We start from the raw sequence: 18,990 nt of genomic DNA, 5'->3' as shown, positions 1-18,990 counted from the left end.
GGCTGAAAGCAGAGAATAGCAGAAAGATGTGAGGTTTATTAGAATATGAAATTGTTTCCCACAGGAGGTATGTTGGAAGCTTCATTGCCAGAATCATTTAAAACTGGCCTGGAGTGTAAACTTGGTAAGAAAAAAAAAAAAGTGTTCCAGCAAGGGGACAAACCAAATAACCTAATAATCCTTTTCTGTTTTTAATATCTTGTATTTTTCTGATCAGTTCTGATGATGCCATTTTACCTTTTGCTTTAATATAGCTTAGTGTCATCCAGTAAATGCCCTGAGATGTCAGACCAAGCTCATGTGAACTGTTAAATGTCAAAAGAAAATGCATCAGTGTCTCTGTGAATTCATGGTGATGGCATTACCATATGAAAAAATAAAAAGGGAAATTCTGCCAGTGCAAACATGCTCATAAGTGCAGCATCCGTGGCATTAAAGAGAGGGGCAGAAACATGGCATGGCAGGCAGCGTCTGAAATGCCATTGCTATGTCAAAATACAAGAGTGGAGCCCCATTCTAATAAATCCCACAAAAGTAAAAAAGAAGAGTCAATTTCCCTAACTATTAAAAACCCACTCCATGCTTGTTTTTTTTAAGATTCCCAAAGCACTTTGGAAAAACACTAATTTGTCTTTTAAAAGGTATTCATTAAAATGTAACATCTCTCACAAAATGCACACGGCCACATTCATGCTTCTGATGTTTATCAGATAAAGGTCCACGAAAACACAGCCCCACTTTCTCTGTAATGAAGTGTATAGTTTGAGGGTAATGGAAAGTTTGGGTAAAGTGGCAAGGTGGGGTCTGGGGGGGATCTGGGTCTTGAGTACTAGCAAGTGCAGTTTTTAGAACATTCCTGACAGTAGTTGTAGAGCTGTAGCAGTTCACTTTTTATTCATTTAAAACTCTGCATACTTTTGTAATTGTGTGGACTTTGAAAATGTTAATTTATTACACTCACATCCTTTTAACCTTATTAAAGTGTTTAAAGGCTGCTGTGACTATCTTGTCCCTAACTTAAGGGGGAAGTAACCCAGCCTCCTGCCATCATTAGCTGTAGACACTTTGAAAACTATTTTACCAGCAAAAGAAGTTGGGATTGAAAAAGAGAGAGGGTGGAAATGTAGAAATCTTGATTAGAAAGTATAATTTAATAGAACACGTATTGAACCAAATGTATTGATTAATGTAGAAGATATAGTACTTATATTGATTCAAACCAGAGATTTAGTACTAAAAGCTCTGAGCCAAAAAGCTGTTGCAGATTGCTACAAAAGTCAGTTTAATGCTGTCCTTGAGAATGCCTTCACAAAGAAATTCTTCTAATGTTTAAGGACTAGGTAGAATGCGGTATATGTCAGTTTGATCCCGGAGGGTTTTATTTTGTACTCTAATAGCTGTTACGAGCCTACATTATATCCAAGGAGTAATTTTCCTTAGGGGTGCCCAGCTCGCTTTGTGTCAATATTCTAGCATTTTAAGTCACGTACAGTATATGCTTCTGGGAACAGGGAAGGAGCCAGCCAGACTCATAATGGTCTGCATTCATTAATAAAGGCAGAAGCTTCTGTCCCCTCATTGCCCACTACAGGGATGCCTCTTTGGCCTTCAGGGACCTGTGCAGACACATTTAAAGAAAGCTTTATTTTGAGTGGGCAGGAGATGAAAAGTAGGACTTGCAGGCATTTCCGAAGTCAGCTATATGCCCGAGCACAGGGGTGACCTTAATGGGTCAAAGAAGAATGCAGGTCAAAAGACTTATTATCCAGCCTGTTGGAAACCAATTGCTTTTGTTTAAAAAAAATAAAATAAAAAAGCAGTAGTGCTTAAAGGTTGACATTAATGTAGAATTCTGTTTGCAGCCTGTAAACGGCACGACCGTTTGTGCACTGGAATATGCTTGTAGAAGAAGAAAAGCCTACGGATCATCCGCTGTTTACAGATAGAGGTCCAACCCAAGCGATAAACGGAGGGATAATATAATTAGTTAATCAGCGATGATTGATTACTGATGTTTGCGTTCTTCCACTGCAGAAAAACACCATGCTGCCTCGGTGTTGTCACCATCTGTTGAAGGCAACAGCCGCATTTAATCTTTATATTTCTTTCTCTCTTTCCGCCTCGCGTTGTTGTGGAGCCACAATTGCCTACTATTTCATCTGGTTGGAAAACATCTCACTTAAATCGAATACAACTGCAGTTTAAATTCGGGATTCTAATGGGATGGCAAATTAGGGGAGAGCTTGTTACTTTATTATTTTTTCCATTCCTTTTGAAAAAAATAGCATGCTGGCTCTTTTTCTTGGTGTTAAGAGCCTGTCAGAATTTGTTTGAGACAAAGGGCTGTAAATAGACGCGTCATGGTAAAAATGATGAACATCTTTGAATCAACAGATTTCACAAACCTTCCATTTAAACGCGGCTTTCAGTTTTATTACCATTGCCACTTAGCATTTTGCCGATGCCAGTAGAGGGTTAGAAACACAGACAAGACGTGGTTGCTGCCAGAGAATTGGGGAAGTGAGGGCAAAAGCACAACTATGGTACGTGAGAATGTCGTTTCAACCCCAGGAAGGTAGAGCCCCCTGGCTTTCCTCCAAAGCTTAACTTCCTCATTGTTGCAGTTGCAAAAATTCAAATTCCCCTCCAGATTGCCCGCAAATGGGATTGCCTAGCCGAGGTGAACATTTTCAGGAGATCATGGGTTTTTGTTTTTATTGAAAAATATTTTTTCCTGGATTGCGTTTTAAATAGGATTAAACCATTTGACCAGTAACTGTGGTCAGCTCTCAGAAAGACAGAGGCTGAATTCATCATTTCTTAGTGTGCCAAGCCCAAAATGAGAATTCCAGCCTTGTAAAATGAAAGGCATCTCATATTTAAAAAGAAATACGTAGTACTTGAAGGGAATTTTTAAGATCCTCATCTGTTTTTTCACTTTCTAAGTTTAATTTCACATTTATAGAGGGAAAAAAAAAACAGCGCATACTCCTTCCAAAGGGGGCCCTTTGCAATGAAGATAGTGTTTGAAACCCTTCTACTAAGGTAGCTTACCTTGATGGATCTTCTTCGAAGCTTTAAGGTGTGTTATGGATTTGATTTTTTTCTTTTTTTAAGCACAAACTCCCCTCGTGAAAAGCAACTGTTCATAACTGGGATTAATGGTTTGCAATTTTCAGTTACTTAGACATGGGGTCTCCAGAAGATGGCTTTTTGCAGAGTAGAATATGGCTCTCTGTGGGATTACAGAAGTTTTCTTCTCTTCCTACTTCCTTTTCTGTCATCACCCCCCACCTCCATCGATGCTGTACTGATGTACTTCTCGATTATGTAAAACACTTTCCCTTCATTGGAACAGATATTTTTTCTCATAACCTGTCATTGCATTAAAGTGCTTTGGGGACTGTGAATTGCTGTGTAAAATTGGTGAGATTACCCACTGCTTTGTGCTAGTATGGTGGTTTCCTCTGGACCAAAAGAGCTGAAAACTCCTGCTCTGAGAAGGCTGCTTGCTGCTGGCCTGGCCGCCCTTTTCTGCTTTCTTCTCGCACACAGTTACGTCTTCAATGTCTCAGGACTGGCTTGGCGGTGTGTTGAGTAGCCAGGGCGAGAGCGGATGGGACTTCATACTGTACCCTTTTTGCTTCATGCTGCTGTTGTCTACTTTTTGTCTTTGCCACTTGCTTCTTTGTGTCCCTTTCTTTAAAAAAAAAAAAGAATATGATTTAAGGGAAAAACAGTAACACCAAACACGCTCATGTCACTGGCTCTTGAGCCAAGGTTGGAGTCTCTAACTTCACATCTGTTCTCTCCAGCCCCTAAAAGCCAGATGAGTAACCTGTGAGGCTCAGGCACTCACCCCGTCCTTCAGAAAATGAGATGAGGCCATTTGCATTCTCAGTGGGTCTGCATATGGAGTGGGAGACAGGAGCAGACACCTTCCCCTCAGTGATTGGCAAAGGCAGGGGCAGGCATGCCTTATAGGAGTGTAGCAGGGTCACCCAGGTTTCTTTCTTTTTAATGCAATTGTGCCCATTCCCTGAGATGCCCCATCATTCCCACCTGGAGAATCACTGCCAATGGCGGCAGCCCGGATCAGGAACCCTGTCATAGACCTCAGTTGGGATGGAGCAAAAAAACAGAATGAGACTAAGTGATCTAAGGTGTATGCAGGTGTCTCCACACCAAGAGAACTTGCTGCCTTTATCGTTTTGCCAGATTTCCCGTTATGAAGTTACTTGTATTGGGGCTGCTTATTTTCATATAAGCCATTCTTTCAAATGATTTATCTTCTTCTCTTAATATGCAAAACATGATTCCTTTATAAAAGCGACTTCAATCTGTTGCAATAAGTGATATGTATGTCTTTGTTCATCTCTTTCCACCTCTACAGAGACTCCTATGGCTTTGGCTTAGGATGAAAGCTGCTAAGACTCAACCATTGTCACTATTATGGACAATTGTTTTACAGAATCTCAACATAGGCACGTATAAAAACCCTGGAGAGATTATAGTATACCCTCCTTTATTAACCCCTAGAATGGTTAAGGAAACCTGGTGGCGTAGTGGTTTAGAGCTGTGGCTGCTAACCAGAAGGTCAGCAGTTCAAATCCACCAGATACTCCATGGAAGCCCTATGGGGACAGTTCTCCTCTGTCCTGTAGGGTTGTTATGAGTTGGAATCGACTCAGTAGCAGTGGGTTTGGTTTGGGGTTTTTTTTTAGAATGGTTAAGAGCTCAGGCTGCTAACCAAAACCTCGGCAGTTCGAATCTACCAGACACTCCTTGGAAACCCTATGGAGCAGTTCTACTCTGTCCTGTAGGGGCTGTATGAGTCAGAATTGACTCGACAGCAATGTGTTTGTTTTGGTTTTAGAATCCTATTGAATTTAGAGTGACCATGATAAGCACTAAAACATTTAATAGTAATGTTTTCTTAGACTGATTATCTTTTACTTTGATTATATTTTAAAAAGTCACCACCGTTCTGTCATTGTTCTATCATTTAGGTAATGATAGTCATAGCTTTATATACATATATGGAGCCGTGGTGGTGTAGTGGTTAAGAGCTCAGCTGCTAACCAAAAAGTCAGCAATTCAAATCCACCAGCTGCTCCTTGGAAATCCTATGGGTAGTTCTACTCTGTCCTGTAGGGTCACCATGGGTCAGAACTGACTCAATGGCACCTAACAACAAATGTATATATGTACGTAAGTATGCATGTATGTGTGTGTCTGTGTGTGTGTGTATTTGGTAATTTTTTGTTGTTTTTAATTAAAAAAAAAAAAAACCTTCATGTAAGATCTGATTTGACTTTGAAAAAGCTTAGTGTGTTTTGAGTAATTGAACTTTTGTGTTGTTCATAACCTCTCTGATCATAATTGTATTGATTTTTAAGGAAATAGGAAAATTTTTTGTCTCAGTATTTTGATTATTCTTTCTGGCTACATGTTACTGATACAAATAATTTTTTACAGCATATAAAATCAATATAAAGGAAACAAGAGTTGGCATAAAAATAGTTGGCTCTCATATGCACTTTGAGGCTAGTACTACTAAGAGAAAAGCCCAGCTTATCTTTCACTGAGTTAATAAAATAGGTATGTTTTACATAACGGAGAGTGGGATAATATTCCCCATCATTATTTTTTGACATCAGTCTTCTTTGGAAATGAGCCAAGTTTGATTTAGGGAACATGGGTTCTCTTCAGTAGTCATTGGTCCCTCCCTAGCACACTGAGCCCTAATGGAGCAGACCTCAGTAACCAAGCCTCCCCATCACCAAACAATCCCTATCACTGAGCGTTTCTCTCAAGGCAGACATTTTGCTAGGATGAAAAGATAATAAAGATCTCTAAGACAAATCCCTCTGCTTAAAAAGCTCTCGTGGCTCCTCTTTGCCTACAAGGCAAAGTCTACGCTCCTTAGCAAGGTACGTACACAGGCTCTTTACAGTCTGGCCCCAGACTACCCTCCAGCATCATTTGTCCTCAGCACTCTTGATCCAGGATGCTCTAGAAGACTACATGCAATCTGAACAGCTCGCGGGTCCATGAGTATACCCTGCAATAATCTTGCTTCTATGCCTTTACCCATGTGGGTCTCGGCTTGGAGTATCTTCCTGCATCCCAGATGACCTCTCGTGTGTCTAGCCCCAACTAAAATCTCAACATACCACCTCCACTGTGTCTGCTGTAAAGCCTTCCCCAAGGTTGGGCAGGGTCAGGTGTAGCCATGACATTTCCATGTTTATTTCCAATGTAACCTTTGCCATATTGCTTTACTGTTATGTGCCACATGACTGACTGACTTTAAACTGTGAAGACCTACAAGGCAGGGGTCATTCCTTCTCTTTTCAGTAACCCTGCCTAGTCAGTCAGCTGTTCAGTGGCTGAGTTCTCTTTACTGAGCACTGCGATGCTGTGGGGTGCCAGGTGGTAACACAAGTGTTCAACAGATGCTTGTGAAGGAACGAAATAACGAATGAACATCACGATTACCAACAGAAGGGAGGGAGACATGCTTACAAATAACCGTAAGACAAGACAGAAGATGCATGAGATGTAAGCAGTGTGAAGTGTGGGCGGTAATTAGAGAAGGGAGAACAGTTTTCAATGGGTTGGGCCTGGAATAGGCAGCATTTTGAGCTAGGCCTAGAGATTGAGATGGTTGGGGGCCAGGGGTGTCGTGCACGGTAGGGGTGGGAGAGCATAACCCAGGCAGAATGCAGGGGAGGGAGGGTGGGAATCAGCCATCACCAGGCTTGTGCCCAAATCAGTGCCCCATGGTCTGTGAGCTTCCTCCTGCAGGCCACGGGCCCAGGTCTTGAGCCTGTCCACACAGGTCTCCCGGTTACAGTCCTGAGTTGCCCAGGAATTCCAGCTGCCTTGGCACAATTTGGGGAGAGGTGGTTCAGTGAGAGGGAGATGCTATCGTGGATGGAGGGGAGACTGCCAAAAGGCAGCACAAGTGCTGCATCAGCTGGGGAGAGAGCATCAGGGACGGAGAGTCACCTCAGGTGTCTGTGTCTGCTCCTGAGCCACATTGTGACCACAGCCCAAGCCCACCCAGGAAAGGGGCTGGCAATGCTTCCTGCCGCCTCTCAGCCCTTGGCCAGGTAGCACTTGCCTTTAAAGTACATACTCGGGCAGAGAGTCCCTGCTCTCAAGACATTGAAAATCTAATACGGAAGGCATAACACAAAAGCATAGATATCAATACAAATAATACACAGATGAATAAAACTGTTAAAGCAGTGATAACCTTGAAAAATAGGTCATGTTTTGGTAAGGGGTGGTAGCCAGAGAGAGAGTATTCTGGGAAGGCATGAGCAGAGGTAGAGAGAAGGACAGGTACTGGCCATTTATCTGACCTCACATGGGCTCCTGCCCCTGCCTCCTACTTCTGGTACTCGTAGGTGGCAGCTCAGTCCCACCTGCCCGCTTTGGGTTCAGGAGAGAGCTCAGCTATGCCTCCCTGTGGGACAGTGAGGCATTAGGGCACTTTGTGAGGGCACCCATGAGCATCTGTTCACCCATGAGCATCCATGTGCAGAATCATACTTTTAATGTCACCATTAATCAGTCAGCATCTATCTATGGGTAGTCTGGTGAAAATAAAATCACTGAAGGTTTTCTTTTTCCTCTTTCTTTTTTACAGAATCATACGATGACCCAACACAGCAGTTAGTGCAAGGACCATCTCTCAAGGAGAATTAATTTTGTGGCACAAAAAGGGAACATGTTTTACTCTTTGCACGAAACTTCCATTGTTAATGTATATTATTCAGAAACATTGTATTGTACCATAAAACTTGTATTATCAAAACTGTTGGATGTTCATGTGTTTGAACTTTTGAGCACCGGATAGACTCCTTGTATATAATGTGTTGCACATGTATTATGTCGTCTGATACTAAAATGGTCTTATAAAGACAAGTGGACTTGGGCCCTATTCAGGCAAGATTAAAAAAAGGGGGGGCGGGGAGTGAGCAAAAAGGCTTAAGGGAAAGTATTTTCAAGGAAGACAGATTAAAAACAACTGTGTTACACATGCAACCATGTTTGGACTTCCTTTTATTTACACTTAAGCCTAGAATTTCTCTTTTGGTATATCATCGGTTCAATCCAAGACTATTTTTTATTGCTGAAGATTCTTGCAAACCATGAAGAGACGTTCTCACAGAGCAGAAACCCACAGCTGGATAAGGCCCGTATATATATTTGTAAGCCTTGCGATGTGACAGGTAGCATCACCATATATGCAATAGTTGTTATGTAGACTGTCAAAGAATTTTTTTTTTCCTGGATACATTTGAAGCTTTGAGTGTTCAAGGTTTTCCTTAATGATTCACAAAGCCAAATTCTTGAATCAGTTGAACTAACCTGTATGTTACTGTTATTAATGTTTACTCTGCGGTCTGAACCTGGAGATTACTGGAATTGTTTTCCAAGAGGAAATAAATTCAGTTTACCATTAGGTGTGAGTGTATTTGTGTGTTTTCTTTTTCTAGTTACTCTACCATTAAAAAAAAAAAATCTAATTGCTTGCACCCTTGGATATGAAATCTGCTCTTGAGTGTAGCACAGGCCTAACCCCAATCATATTTAACCTTTTCACACCGGGCCAAATGCAGCTGGGAGGACATTCATCATACTGCATAGGGAAGGAATCAGACCCAATACACTTCTTCTCTCGTAGACACTAACAGGTCACATTGTACTTGAGCATTCTGACATCACAGATGGATGTGATAGCTGTTTTCTGCATAATTTGCAGCCCAATTCGTGTCATGCTGTGCAAATCTGAACTCAAAGTAGATCGCTGCAATTTGAGAGGCAGTTTGGCTTATGTGTACTTAAGAAGCAGCACTGTTCATTCAGAAGACAAAGCACAGAGAGCGGAGTCAGATGGTTGTTAGTTCCAGTTCTGGTACTAACTCCCAGTGTAGTCTGGTCCAATTCACTTCACCTCTTGGCCTCGGTTCACCCCGCCACGGGAGAAAGCGCAACCTGGTCATCAGGCTTTACACAGGCAGGGGGTGTCTCTAGTAGATGTTTGCCTCACAACCTGCTATAAAATGGTGACTAAGTAGAAGCTGTAATTTCAGAGGTGTTTTTTTGTTTTTTATTGTTACTGTTTTAAAGACAGAAGAAGAACAATGTATAAACTGAACCCTGACATAAGCGTTTAATCAAAATTGTTAAGTATAGACCTGATACTAATGGGCAACTTTCACCCAAATCTTGCTTAAATATTTAACTCCCTCTGAGTCTTTGGGCCCTTTTTAAACTGGAAAGACTTCAGGCAGATCTTTGACTTTAAACAGACATGAATAGTCACAGCACTTTTTTGATGGGGGAACAAAGGCACAGACTGGTTGACTTTATTGTGACCACCTGTCACCAGGAGCCCATCAGTGAAACCTAGATGAGCAGCACCAAGTCATAATTCTCAACCCAAAGTCCTCACACCTTAACGTACATCAGAACTACCTGGTAGGGCAGGGCTTGAGTCAGGCTGCTGGGCCTAATTCCCAGTAGGCTTGGAGTGGTGCTCAAAATTTTACATTTCTAAGAATTTCCCAGGAGATACTGGTGTGGGGCCACACTCTGGGAACCACTGCTCTATCCCAATTTCCAAGTTAGTTGAAACATAGTCCTGGCCAATTGTACTATTTATTTTGTTACCAATAAAAAGAAAAGCTTGGTCAAATTTTAAGATCATTCAGGAACAAATACTTCATAATGATTAAAGTTTGTGTGCTGGCTAGACTGTTGTCTGTGTGTGAGTGTGAATTTAGCTTTTTAATGCTAGTAAAACCTACATCTATACATTTCACAATGGATTGCCAGCATGCTATTTAATTAAAAAGCTTTTTCACCAGCTACATAAATAATGAAGTATGCTGAGAATATGCAAGCACATTCATAATTAAAATACTCAGCTATATTTAAAAAAAAATTAAGACCTCTGGTCTATTCAGGATTTTGCATTTAAAATGAAATAACCACACTTAATAATGATTTTTTAAAAGCTTTAAAACTTCTGTTATTAATGGGTGGGTTGTATTTTACTAAAAGTAAGCTGCTCTGTATTCACGGAAAGCAGGTGGTGGTGTTATCCCGGGGATGGATCCAAAGCTGCGTTTAATAGTATTGCTTCACGGAGACTTTCCAGAATCGTAGTAAACACCAGGAGTTAGAATCCTTAGGAAGCAATAGAGACTTGGGCTTCCCGTTCTGAGAGGCTACCAGCAAGGCTGGCCACTGGGTTCCTTCATCAAAGACACAGTTTAGCCTCTTTCTGGGGAAAGTCGGGAGCCCAAAGAAGTTGGCCATTCTTTGCTTACATGTTTGGTTGATCTCCTAATGCCTATGAGATAGTTCATATTTAGCAGGCCCTTCCTCCTTACAACCAATTGTTCTTCAGATCATAAGTGCCAAACATCACAGGGCAGTCATTGCTTCCTTTGCTTATTATCTGGTTTATACCATATCCCACCTCTCCTTAAGGATAAAGATTAGCAACACATTAATTAATAGGGAAATCAGCATCATGGAAAGGGGAGAAAATACACAGATGTAGTTGCCTTGTTTGTAGTTCAATTTGGGTTTTGAGTGCGTTTTGGCATTGACTTTGAGCTTCCTGGTAGGAAAAAGAAGGAATAGACCAGTTCCTCAAAAGAGAAAAAAATTTTTTCCCTTATCATTTAAGTCCAAATAAAAATTTCTCAAAGGCCTTATGCACAGACAGGTGGCTAATACAATGGCCACTATTCTTGATCATAACTTTATGATCTAATGCAGTGGTTCTTATCTGGGGAGGTGCTACGGAATCTACGGGTAGAGACCAAGGATGCTACTCAACATCCTACAGTGCACAGGACAGGTTCCCAGACCAAAGAATTGTTTAGCCCAAAATGTCAGCAGTGCAAAGTTGAAAAGTTCTGCTCTAATGTAAAATTTTATATGATGTTTCAAGGGCCTGAGCCCTCTTTATTATTGGAACCACCTGGGAAACTAAAACCACAATTTGAAAGCCCCCCATTCTGATTTAATTGATCTCAGGTGTTATCTGGGCAGCCACAGCTCTCCCAGGTGACTGTAATGTAGCCAAGTTTGGGAATGACTGGGCCATGCTAAAATTCTCAGGTGAGTCTAGGACTAGGATCCAAAACAAGAATTTGAAAATAACATCCAAGGAGTAGATAAATATGGACCTTAAACTCTCTTCCCTCAGCATCACTGTCTTAGTCATCTTATGCTGTTATAACAGAAATACCACAAGTGGATGGCTTTAACAAATAGAAATTTATTCTCTCACAGCCTAGGATGCTAGGAGTTTGAATTCAGGGTACCAGCTCCAGGAGAAGCCTTTTTCTCTGTTGGCCTGAGGGAAGGTCCTTGTCATCAATCTTCCCTGGTCAAGAAGCTTCTCAGCACAGGGGCCCTGGGTCCAAAGGACATGCTATTCTCCTGATTCTTGTTTCTTGGTGGTATGAGGTTCCCCCTGCCTCTCTGCTTGCTTCTCTGTTTTATATCTCAAGAGATTGATTTAAAACACAAGCTAATCTTATAGATTGAGTCCTGTCTCATTAACATTATTGTCTCTAATCCTGCCTCATTAACATCATAAGAAAAAAAAAAAGACCTGTTGCCAGTGGGTCAGTTCCAGCTCATAGCAACCTTGTAGGACATAGTAGAACTGACCCATAGGTTTTCCAAGGAACAACTGGTAGTTTCAAACTGTCAACATTTTGGTTAGCAGCCAAGCTTTTACATGTCATAGAAAGTAGGACTTACAACACACAGGAAAATCACATCAGGTGACAAAATGGTGGACAATCACACAATACTGGGAATCATGGCCTAGCCAAGTTGACACCCATTTTGGGGGGACACAATTCAATCCATAACAATCACCTTTTATAGCTGGGCATTTAATGATTATGTTTAACATAATAACCAATAGCAAGTTTGGGAAGAGGGGAAAATACCCCAGAGCCAGGACTTCGAACCAATTCTTTCCGATTTGACCCCTTGCTGAGAATTTGCCTTTCCATCCCAGATATTCTGAATCAGAATCTACATTTTAACAAGATCCCTAGGTGATTCTTATCTATAATAAATTTTGAGATCCACTGCTGTACTAGTTGTTCTCAGAATTGGTCCCTAACCAGCAGCCTGGGAACTTCTTAGAAATGCAAACTCTCAGCAAGGGTTCAAACTGGAATGAGCTGGTTCTAAGCCCTGTTCAGAACCCCACCACCTTTACCCCTGGGTCAGGATTATAAACCTACTGAGTGAAAATTCAGGCCCAGTGGGGACTCTGGCACCTGGAGAGCAAACACCCTATATCCCTCCCCTGCCTGCTACCTGGAGGGAAGGCCAGCATGCCCAGTGCCTCCTGCTATTTTCCAGTTTCTCAATGTTGGTACCTGATCCCATTTTCTTAATTCAAACTCTGCTGATCCCACTGTGGGGCCCATATGAAATCCATGATTCAGGCCAGGTGTGACTCCTGACTTGCTACTTTCTGACCTCTGACATCAATTATTCTTTTTTTAATTATTCCCATTCTGGCCTTTTAAAAATGTTTGTTTTAAAGTAATTATATAACTTTGTACATGAAAGTTTGAGTTGTGTTTTTTTTTTTTAATTAGTATTACAGTATGTGCTGTTGTGAAGTTGCTCTGAGGCCTTCTTATTTACATTGCTTAAGGCTGAGCAGTAATCCAACAAAGGGATGCATTATATATAAGCATGCTCCTAACTAGACATTCACATTTCAGCCAGGTTTTTTAAATGATAAATGATAACAAATAATAGAAATCTAATATTCTCTGATACAAGACAGAAATTCTGTATTGCTAAGACAGGCTAGATTAATACACTTGGAAATCATGGAAATGGGTGATAAGGTTGACACTCTACTTTGGACATTGATAAGTGTAACCAGTGTTCCAGCCCTAACGGAAGGTCATACCTCCAGAGATGGCCTCTAGGCTTCTGCAGTCTGGACTAGACTTATTGAGGCAGATGTGGGTCTATTCCAGAACTTGGACAAGGCCTCCTCTGAACCCTCAGGTTCCACTCTGTAGAGCATGGCGATTCAAACTTTGTGCCTGTTTGGGTGCAACACTGCAGAACCCTCGAGAAAGGAAGTTTAAAACTCCAGATCCCATTTTAGAACACCTGCACATGCCTCTCAGCTTCAGCAGGCCTCTTACCATCTCCCTGGTGTAGAAGCAACTCCCACCGAAGGTACTGAAAACTCCTAGAGTTCAGGGCAGAGGGATGATTTAGGATAAAATGGCCCAGCATGGGCTTCTGGCAGAAACACAAATCTTGGATCTGGTTGGCACTGTGCTTCTGGGCTAGAGCCTCAAGAGGCTGGGGAGTAGCCATAGCCATCCCCGCCAGATTCTTCTCTAATGAAGTCAGCTGTCAACTCCTTAGGGGGAAAAACACAGAGTCCCTTTATTTCCAAGCAGGTGTTGCAGCATATTAAAGGTTGAATTCCATCTTGTACTCACATCCTGAATGAGCCAGTTTGCAGGCAAGCTCAGTTCTTTCTGCAAAGAGAGAAACTTGGCAATGGTGGAGACTGAGTACTTAAATGGCAATCAACTTCTGGCTCATATCAATTAATTCCTTTAAGGACTTCTGCCTAAGTATAGCATCTTGAATTCCCAGCTGCAGAGGCTATGAAAAACAACCCAAACAACACACACCACGTTGAGGGAAGGGAGCACTAGCAAAATGATAGTTGATGCTGGCTGGGGGCAACAGTGGCCATTTGGGGCTCTTGACTGGTGGACGTGCAGGATACAGGGCAGGATACACACCAGTTTTTCCAGGGTAGAAACTTCTCCCAGAAAACTTCTAGTAAGTCTAAGTGAATTCACTCTAAGGGGAATCATCTTCTAGATGAGCTTTGCTGCCCTGCCTTTTCTAAGATTTACTAATATCTTTGTTATGTAGTGCTGCTGTAACAGAAATACCACAAGTGGATGTCTTCAACAAACAGAAGCTTATTCTCTCACGATCTAATAGGCTAGGAGTCCAAATTCAGGGCATCACCTCCAGCGGATGCCTTTCTCTTTCTGTCGGCTCTGTGGGAAGGTCTTTGTCATCAATCTTCCCCTGGTCTAGCAACTTCTCAGTGCAGGAACCTCAGGTCCAAAGGACACGCTTTGCTCCCAGCATTGCTTTCCTGGTGGCATGTTTGGCTGCTCACTTCTTTCTTTTATATCTCAAAAGAGATTGGCTTAAGGCAAAATCTAATCTATTAGATTGGGTCCTGCCTCATTAACATAACTGCCACTATTCCATCTCATTAACATCATAGAGATAGGATTTACAACACGTAGGAAAATCACATCAGATGACAAAATGCTGGACAATCACACAATACTGGGAATCATGGCCTAGCCAAATTGATACACATATTTTGCGGGGACACAATTCAGTCCATGATAACCAACTTCCGTTTTGGCTTTAAAGTATCTAGATTCAAATTAATCATGAGATTTGGAAAATGAATTGTTAACTGTCCTTAAGTCAGCTCCAACTCATGGCAACTCCATAAACAACAAAACGAAATGTTGCCCAGTCCAGCACCATTTTCATAATCATTGGTATGCTCAAGTCCATTGTTGTGGCCACTGTGTATTTTTAGTGCCTTCTAATCTAGGCGGCTCATTTTCTAGCACTATACTGGATAATATTCTGTTGTGATTCATAGGGTTTTCACTGGCTAATTTTCAGAAGTAGATGGCCAGGTCTTTCTCCCCAATCTGTCTTAGTCTTGAAGCTCTGCTAAAACCTGTCCACCATAAGTGACCCTACTGGTATTTAAAATACTGGTGACTTAGCTCCCAGTGTCACAGCAACATGCAAGCCACCACAATATGACAAACTGACAGATGGATGATAGGGAAAAAGGATGGAGAATAGAAAATCAGAGTCTCTGAAACTGTAAAAACCTACCAAATAATGTCATCATCCCAAGGAACCTACCAGACTCCTCTCTATATCTCTTTTCCATGAAGAAGGAACTCATTGATGGAGAGCTCCAGATACACTGAGGGTGAGTATGCACAGTGCCACAATGAGATTCGGCAATTCTTCGTTTCATCTAGCCCATGTGATGTAATTTAGATTAAAATATCTATAGAGGGTTATGAATTTTCAGATGTCTGATGGTCGTAGACAAGAAGGAGCAGAAGGGAAAAAGAATAGAGGCAAGTAAATGAAAAGCTGGGGTTTCCTAATCTAATAATGTGGGTTTCTCTAAGGTATAACCAATGAAAATTAAGGTCACCTGGCAGGGGCAAGCTCATTTCTCCTCTCCACTGCATTTGAAACATCTCTGCCTCTCTTCTCCTCTCTCCCCTCCTTTCCTAAGCCAGAAAAATTTAGCTCCCTTCTTCAGGAGGCAAAATTCTTATTTCTGTAATGGTTTTGCACTGTCCAACATGGTAGCCACTAGCCACATGTGGCTATTCAAATTAAAATAAATTTAATTAAAATGAAAAGTTTAGTTCTTCAGTCTCGCTAGGAATATTTCAAGTGTTTATTTTGGCACATGTGGCTCATGGCTACCATATCGAAAATCATAATTATAGAACATTCCCATCATTATGGAAAGTTCTACTGGACAATCATACAATCCTAATCTACTCCCTCCCAGCTTTTTTAACTGCTTCGGAGGTCCTTCTTTCTCTAGTGTCTTTAATATCTTCCTCCTATCTGGATACTTCCCTTCTGTCTTCAAATGTACACAGGTTTCTCTTTTCAAAGAAAAAAAAAAAAAATCTTTTCCTTGACCCTGAAACTGCCTCCCAAGACTGTCCTATTTATTTCTTTCTATTTTCTTTCAAATTTCTCAAAGTTGTGGTCTGTCTCCACATCCTCCATTTCCTCACCACTGACTCAACTCCTTACTCACCTACAGTCTGGCTTCCAACAACATCCTTTTACTGGAAATGTGTTCTCCAAGGTCATGAGTGGCCTTTTAACCCCCCTAATCTTTTTCTTTTGTTCTCAGTCCTCATTCTCTTCTACCTCTCAGTAATTTAGGTTATCAGTCACCAGGCTCCATATGCTTGCTTGGTATTGTTTCTTATTCTTTCCATTTTCAATGACATGGCCCTAAGGAAACTGTTTTCATCTATTTGCTTCTAGTTTCTCCCCTCTCTAATCCTTCTTGTGTATAGCTACCATGTTAATCTTTATAAAACATTTATTTCACATCAGTTTCTTATTCAGTAATTACCAATGAATCCCAGAATAATGTAGTGAGAAGAACATAGTCTAAATAGAGTTGAAATCCTTTTCTGCCTCCATACAGCTATGTATCCTAGACCAACTTACTTTGCCTTTCTGAGACTCCTTTTCCTGTCTTTAATATAAGGATAAGTATACTTAAAAGTTATTGTAGCTTGGATGACCAATTGCAAGCTTTTAAGACCCCAGGCACTGCGCAACAAACTAGGAGATAGAACAGAAGCACTAAACATGATATTAGGTCAATTAACTGGGATGTCCAATGAAACCATGACCTTAAACCTCCAAGCCAAGAAACCAGATCCTATGAGGTATTTGATTGTACATAATCAGCCTCACTAGCTGCTCACCACCTTCTTCTCTTTCTTCTTCTCCTTCTTTGTAAAAATGTATATAACACATTTGCCAGTTCAGCTTTTTACATGTGTACAACTTACTGACATCAATTACATCAATCTGGCTGTGTAACCATTACCATTAATGTGAATTTTTCATCCCCATAAACAGAAACTCAGTGTTCCATAAGCAATAACTCCCATTTTCCCTCCTGCCTCTGGTAACCACTAAGAAACTTTGGTCTTGATACGTTTGCCAGTTCTTGTTTTTTTTTTATGTACGTGAGGTCATATAATATTTGTTCCTTTGTGATGGACTTATTTCACTCATATAATGTCTTCAAGCCCCACCCATGTTGTAGCATGTATCAAGACTTCATTTCCCTTTCTGAGAAATACATACATTGTATGTATGTACCACATTTTGTTTATCCATTCATCCACTGATGGGCATTTAGGTTGTTTCTCCCTTTTGACAATTGTGAATAGTGCTACAATGAACATTGGTGTACATATGTCTGTTCATGTTGCTGCCTTCAGTTCCCTTGGGTATATTCTTAGTGGCGGAATCAGCCATCTAAGGTACAACTGGTCTCTATTTGCCTGCAGCAACAGAGGAAGGACAGGCAGGTATAGGAGGAGGAAATGGCAAGTATGGCTAATTGTCTTTTTGAAAAATTGCCTCCTTTTCCATGTGATCAGAACTGGATGGTGTCTGGCTACCATTACTAAAGATTTTGGTTAAATATTCTATAGCGGAATTCTGATAAAAGGGGGAAAATGTGGAACAGTGTTTAAAATTCTCATGGAATCCAGACTTTCTGGAGCCACTGAGGCTGGACGAACCCCTAAATCTACTGCCCTGAGATAATCTTTAAACCTTAAACCAAAAATATTCCCTGATGACTTCTTTAAAAGTAGTTTAATTAGTAAAAAAAATCTGCTCTGAGCATTGTGCTCTTTTAAAGAACTAACTATAAAGGATCAAATTGACAACAGTAACTCAAAAATTTAGATAGGAAACTTAGGGGGCAGTGAGCTTATGTCAACAGGGGAGGGACAATTGAAAAAACGAGGGTGAGAATGGTGACACAACTTGAAGAATGTGATCAGTGTCACTGAATTGTACATGTAGAAATTGTTGAATTGGTGTACGTTCTGCTGTGTATATTTTCAACAACAACAAAAACAATAAAATAAATTATTTAAAAAGATTATTGTGGGATTTTTGTCAATATTATTATCAGTGGGTGAAAATGCCTGAAACATATTAGGTGACCTATATAGGAAAGTTATTGATAGAAGGATAATTATCTTTATTTAATCCAGGCTGTTTTTATGTCCATTCTAGAATCACTGCTTTTTCTCCATTGTGTCACCCCTCTGATTAACTGTGTACCACTCCTTTATAATCTTTGTAAAGAACACACCTTTAATCATGTCTCCTGCTTGTGAGAACCTGGAGTCATGGTCCTTCCACATAAAGCTGAGTATTTCTTTGACTTTTGAGAGTGTCTTAGTCTGGTCCAACTCTACCAACTAAGTTTATTCCTCCTCCAGCTTCAGTCCGTTTCATCACTCAAGTTTATTCATTCTCCCTTGCAGTCTGGTTCCTTCCTTTCTTTACTGTTCACTCTATTCCCACTCTTAGCACTCTCTTCCTTCTTTCTCTTCACTATTCCAACCCTGCTTTCTTCTGGTCCCAGAGAAGTACCTCTATGAAACCCACTCTGACCTGCCCCATTATCCCCTTTCTCTAAATTCCCATTGCACTTATAACCTGGGTTAGCAATTAATGATTTCTTTGAATACCAGATTTGTGTTCATAGCTGAATCACATACTTTTAAGGACAGAGAATCTACTCTCTCACTATTTTTTTCACCCACCTTCAGTGATTTCAGATCCTATAAATTCAATAAAGCACATGTTAATGAATTAATATCTTGATTATAGCCCTCAGTTCAGCTTAGCTCAACATACATGTGTTATTTGCCTCCTGTGTACCAGGTAAAAGGATAAAGAGGTAAGACAAGGGCACTGCTCCTGGAGCTCACAGTTACAATGACCGGGCCTTTTTTCCTTGTTCAACCATTGCCATCATCAATAACAAATAAAAAAGTAAGGAAGAAAAGCATCTGGGACCCAGGTTTCATGGGCTCGATTTGTAGCCACAAAGCATTGGAGTTGGATGTCCAAAATGCCTTCCTCTTTAGTGTCTCGAACAACAAAGATTCCAATTGATGTCTTTTGTACTAAAATCCTGCAATCAGCTGCTACTGAACAACCGGCGGTATGCAGCAAGGTAGAAAACCAACCAGATGTATTCTGCACCACACTTATTTCTCTATCAGTAATGAAGTC

General features: G+C 40.9%; 1 protein-coding gene across 3 annotated transcripts in view; it reads left to right on the top strand.

Annotated features, from left to right (window-relative positions):
• ZNF521 (zinc finger protein 521) overlaps window positions 1-8,493 on the top strand; it is a 295,930-nt gene extending 287,437 nt beyond the window's left edge. For 2 of the 3 annotated variants that reach the window (XM_049901891.1, XM_049901893.1), the window contains one exon: window positions 7,661-8,493. In XM_049901891.1, coding sequence (XP_049757848.1) covers window positions 7,661-7,690 — 30 coding nt within the window. In that variant the 3' untranslated portion in view covers window positions 7,691-8,493. The remainder of the gene's footprint in view (window positions 1-7,660) is intronic. The other variant, XM_049901892.1, reaches the window with a different exon arrangement.
• The last annotated feature ends 10,497 nt before the right edge of the window (window positions 8,494-18,990 follow it).

The sequence above is a fragment of the Elephas maximus genome, chromosome 11 (genome assembly GCF_024166365.1).
Source record: "Elephas maximus indicus isolate mEleMax1 chromosome 11, mEleMax1 primary haplotype, whole genome shotgun sequence".
NCBI lineage: Eukaryota > Metazoa > Chordata > Mammalia > Proboscidea > Elephantidae > Elephas > Elephas maximus.
This window is presented reverse-complemented; position numbering and strand designations above follow the sequence as displayed.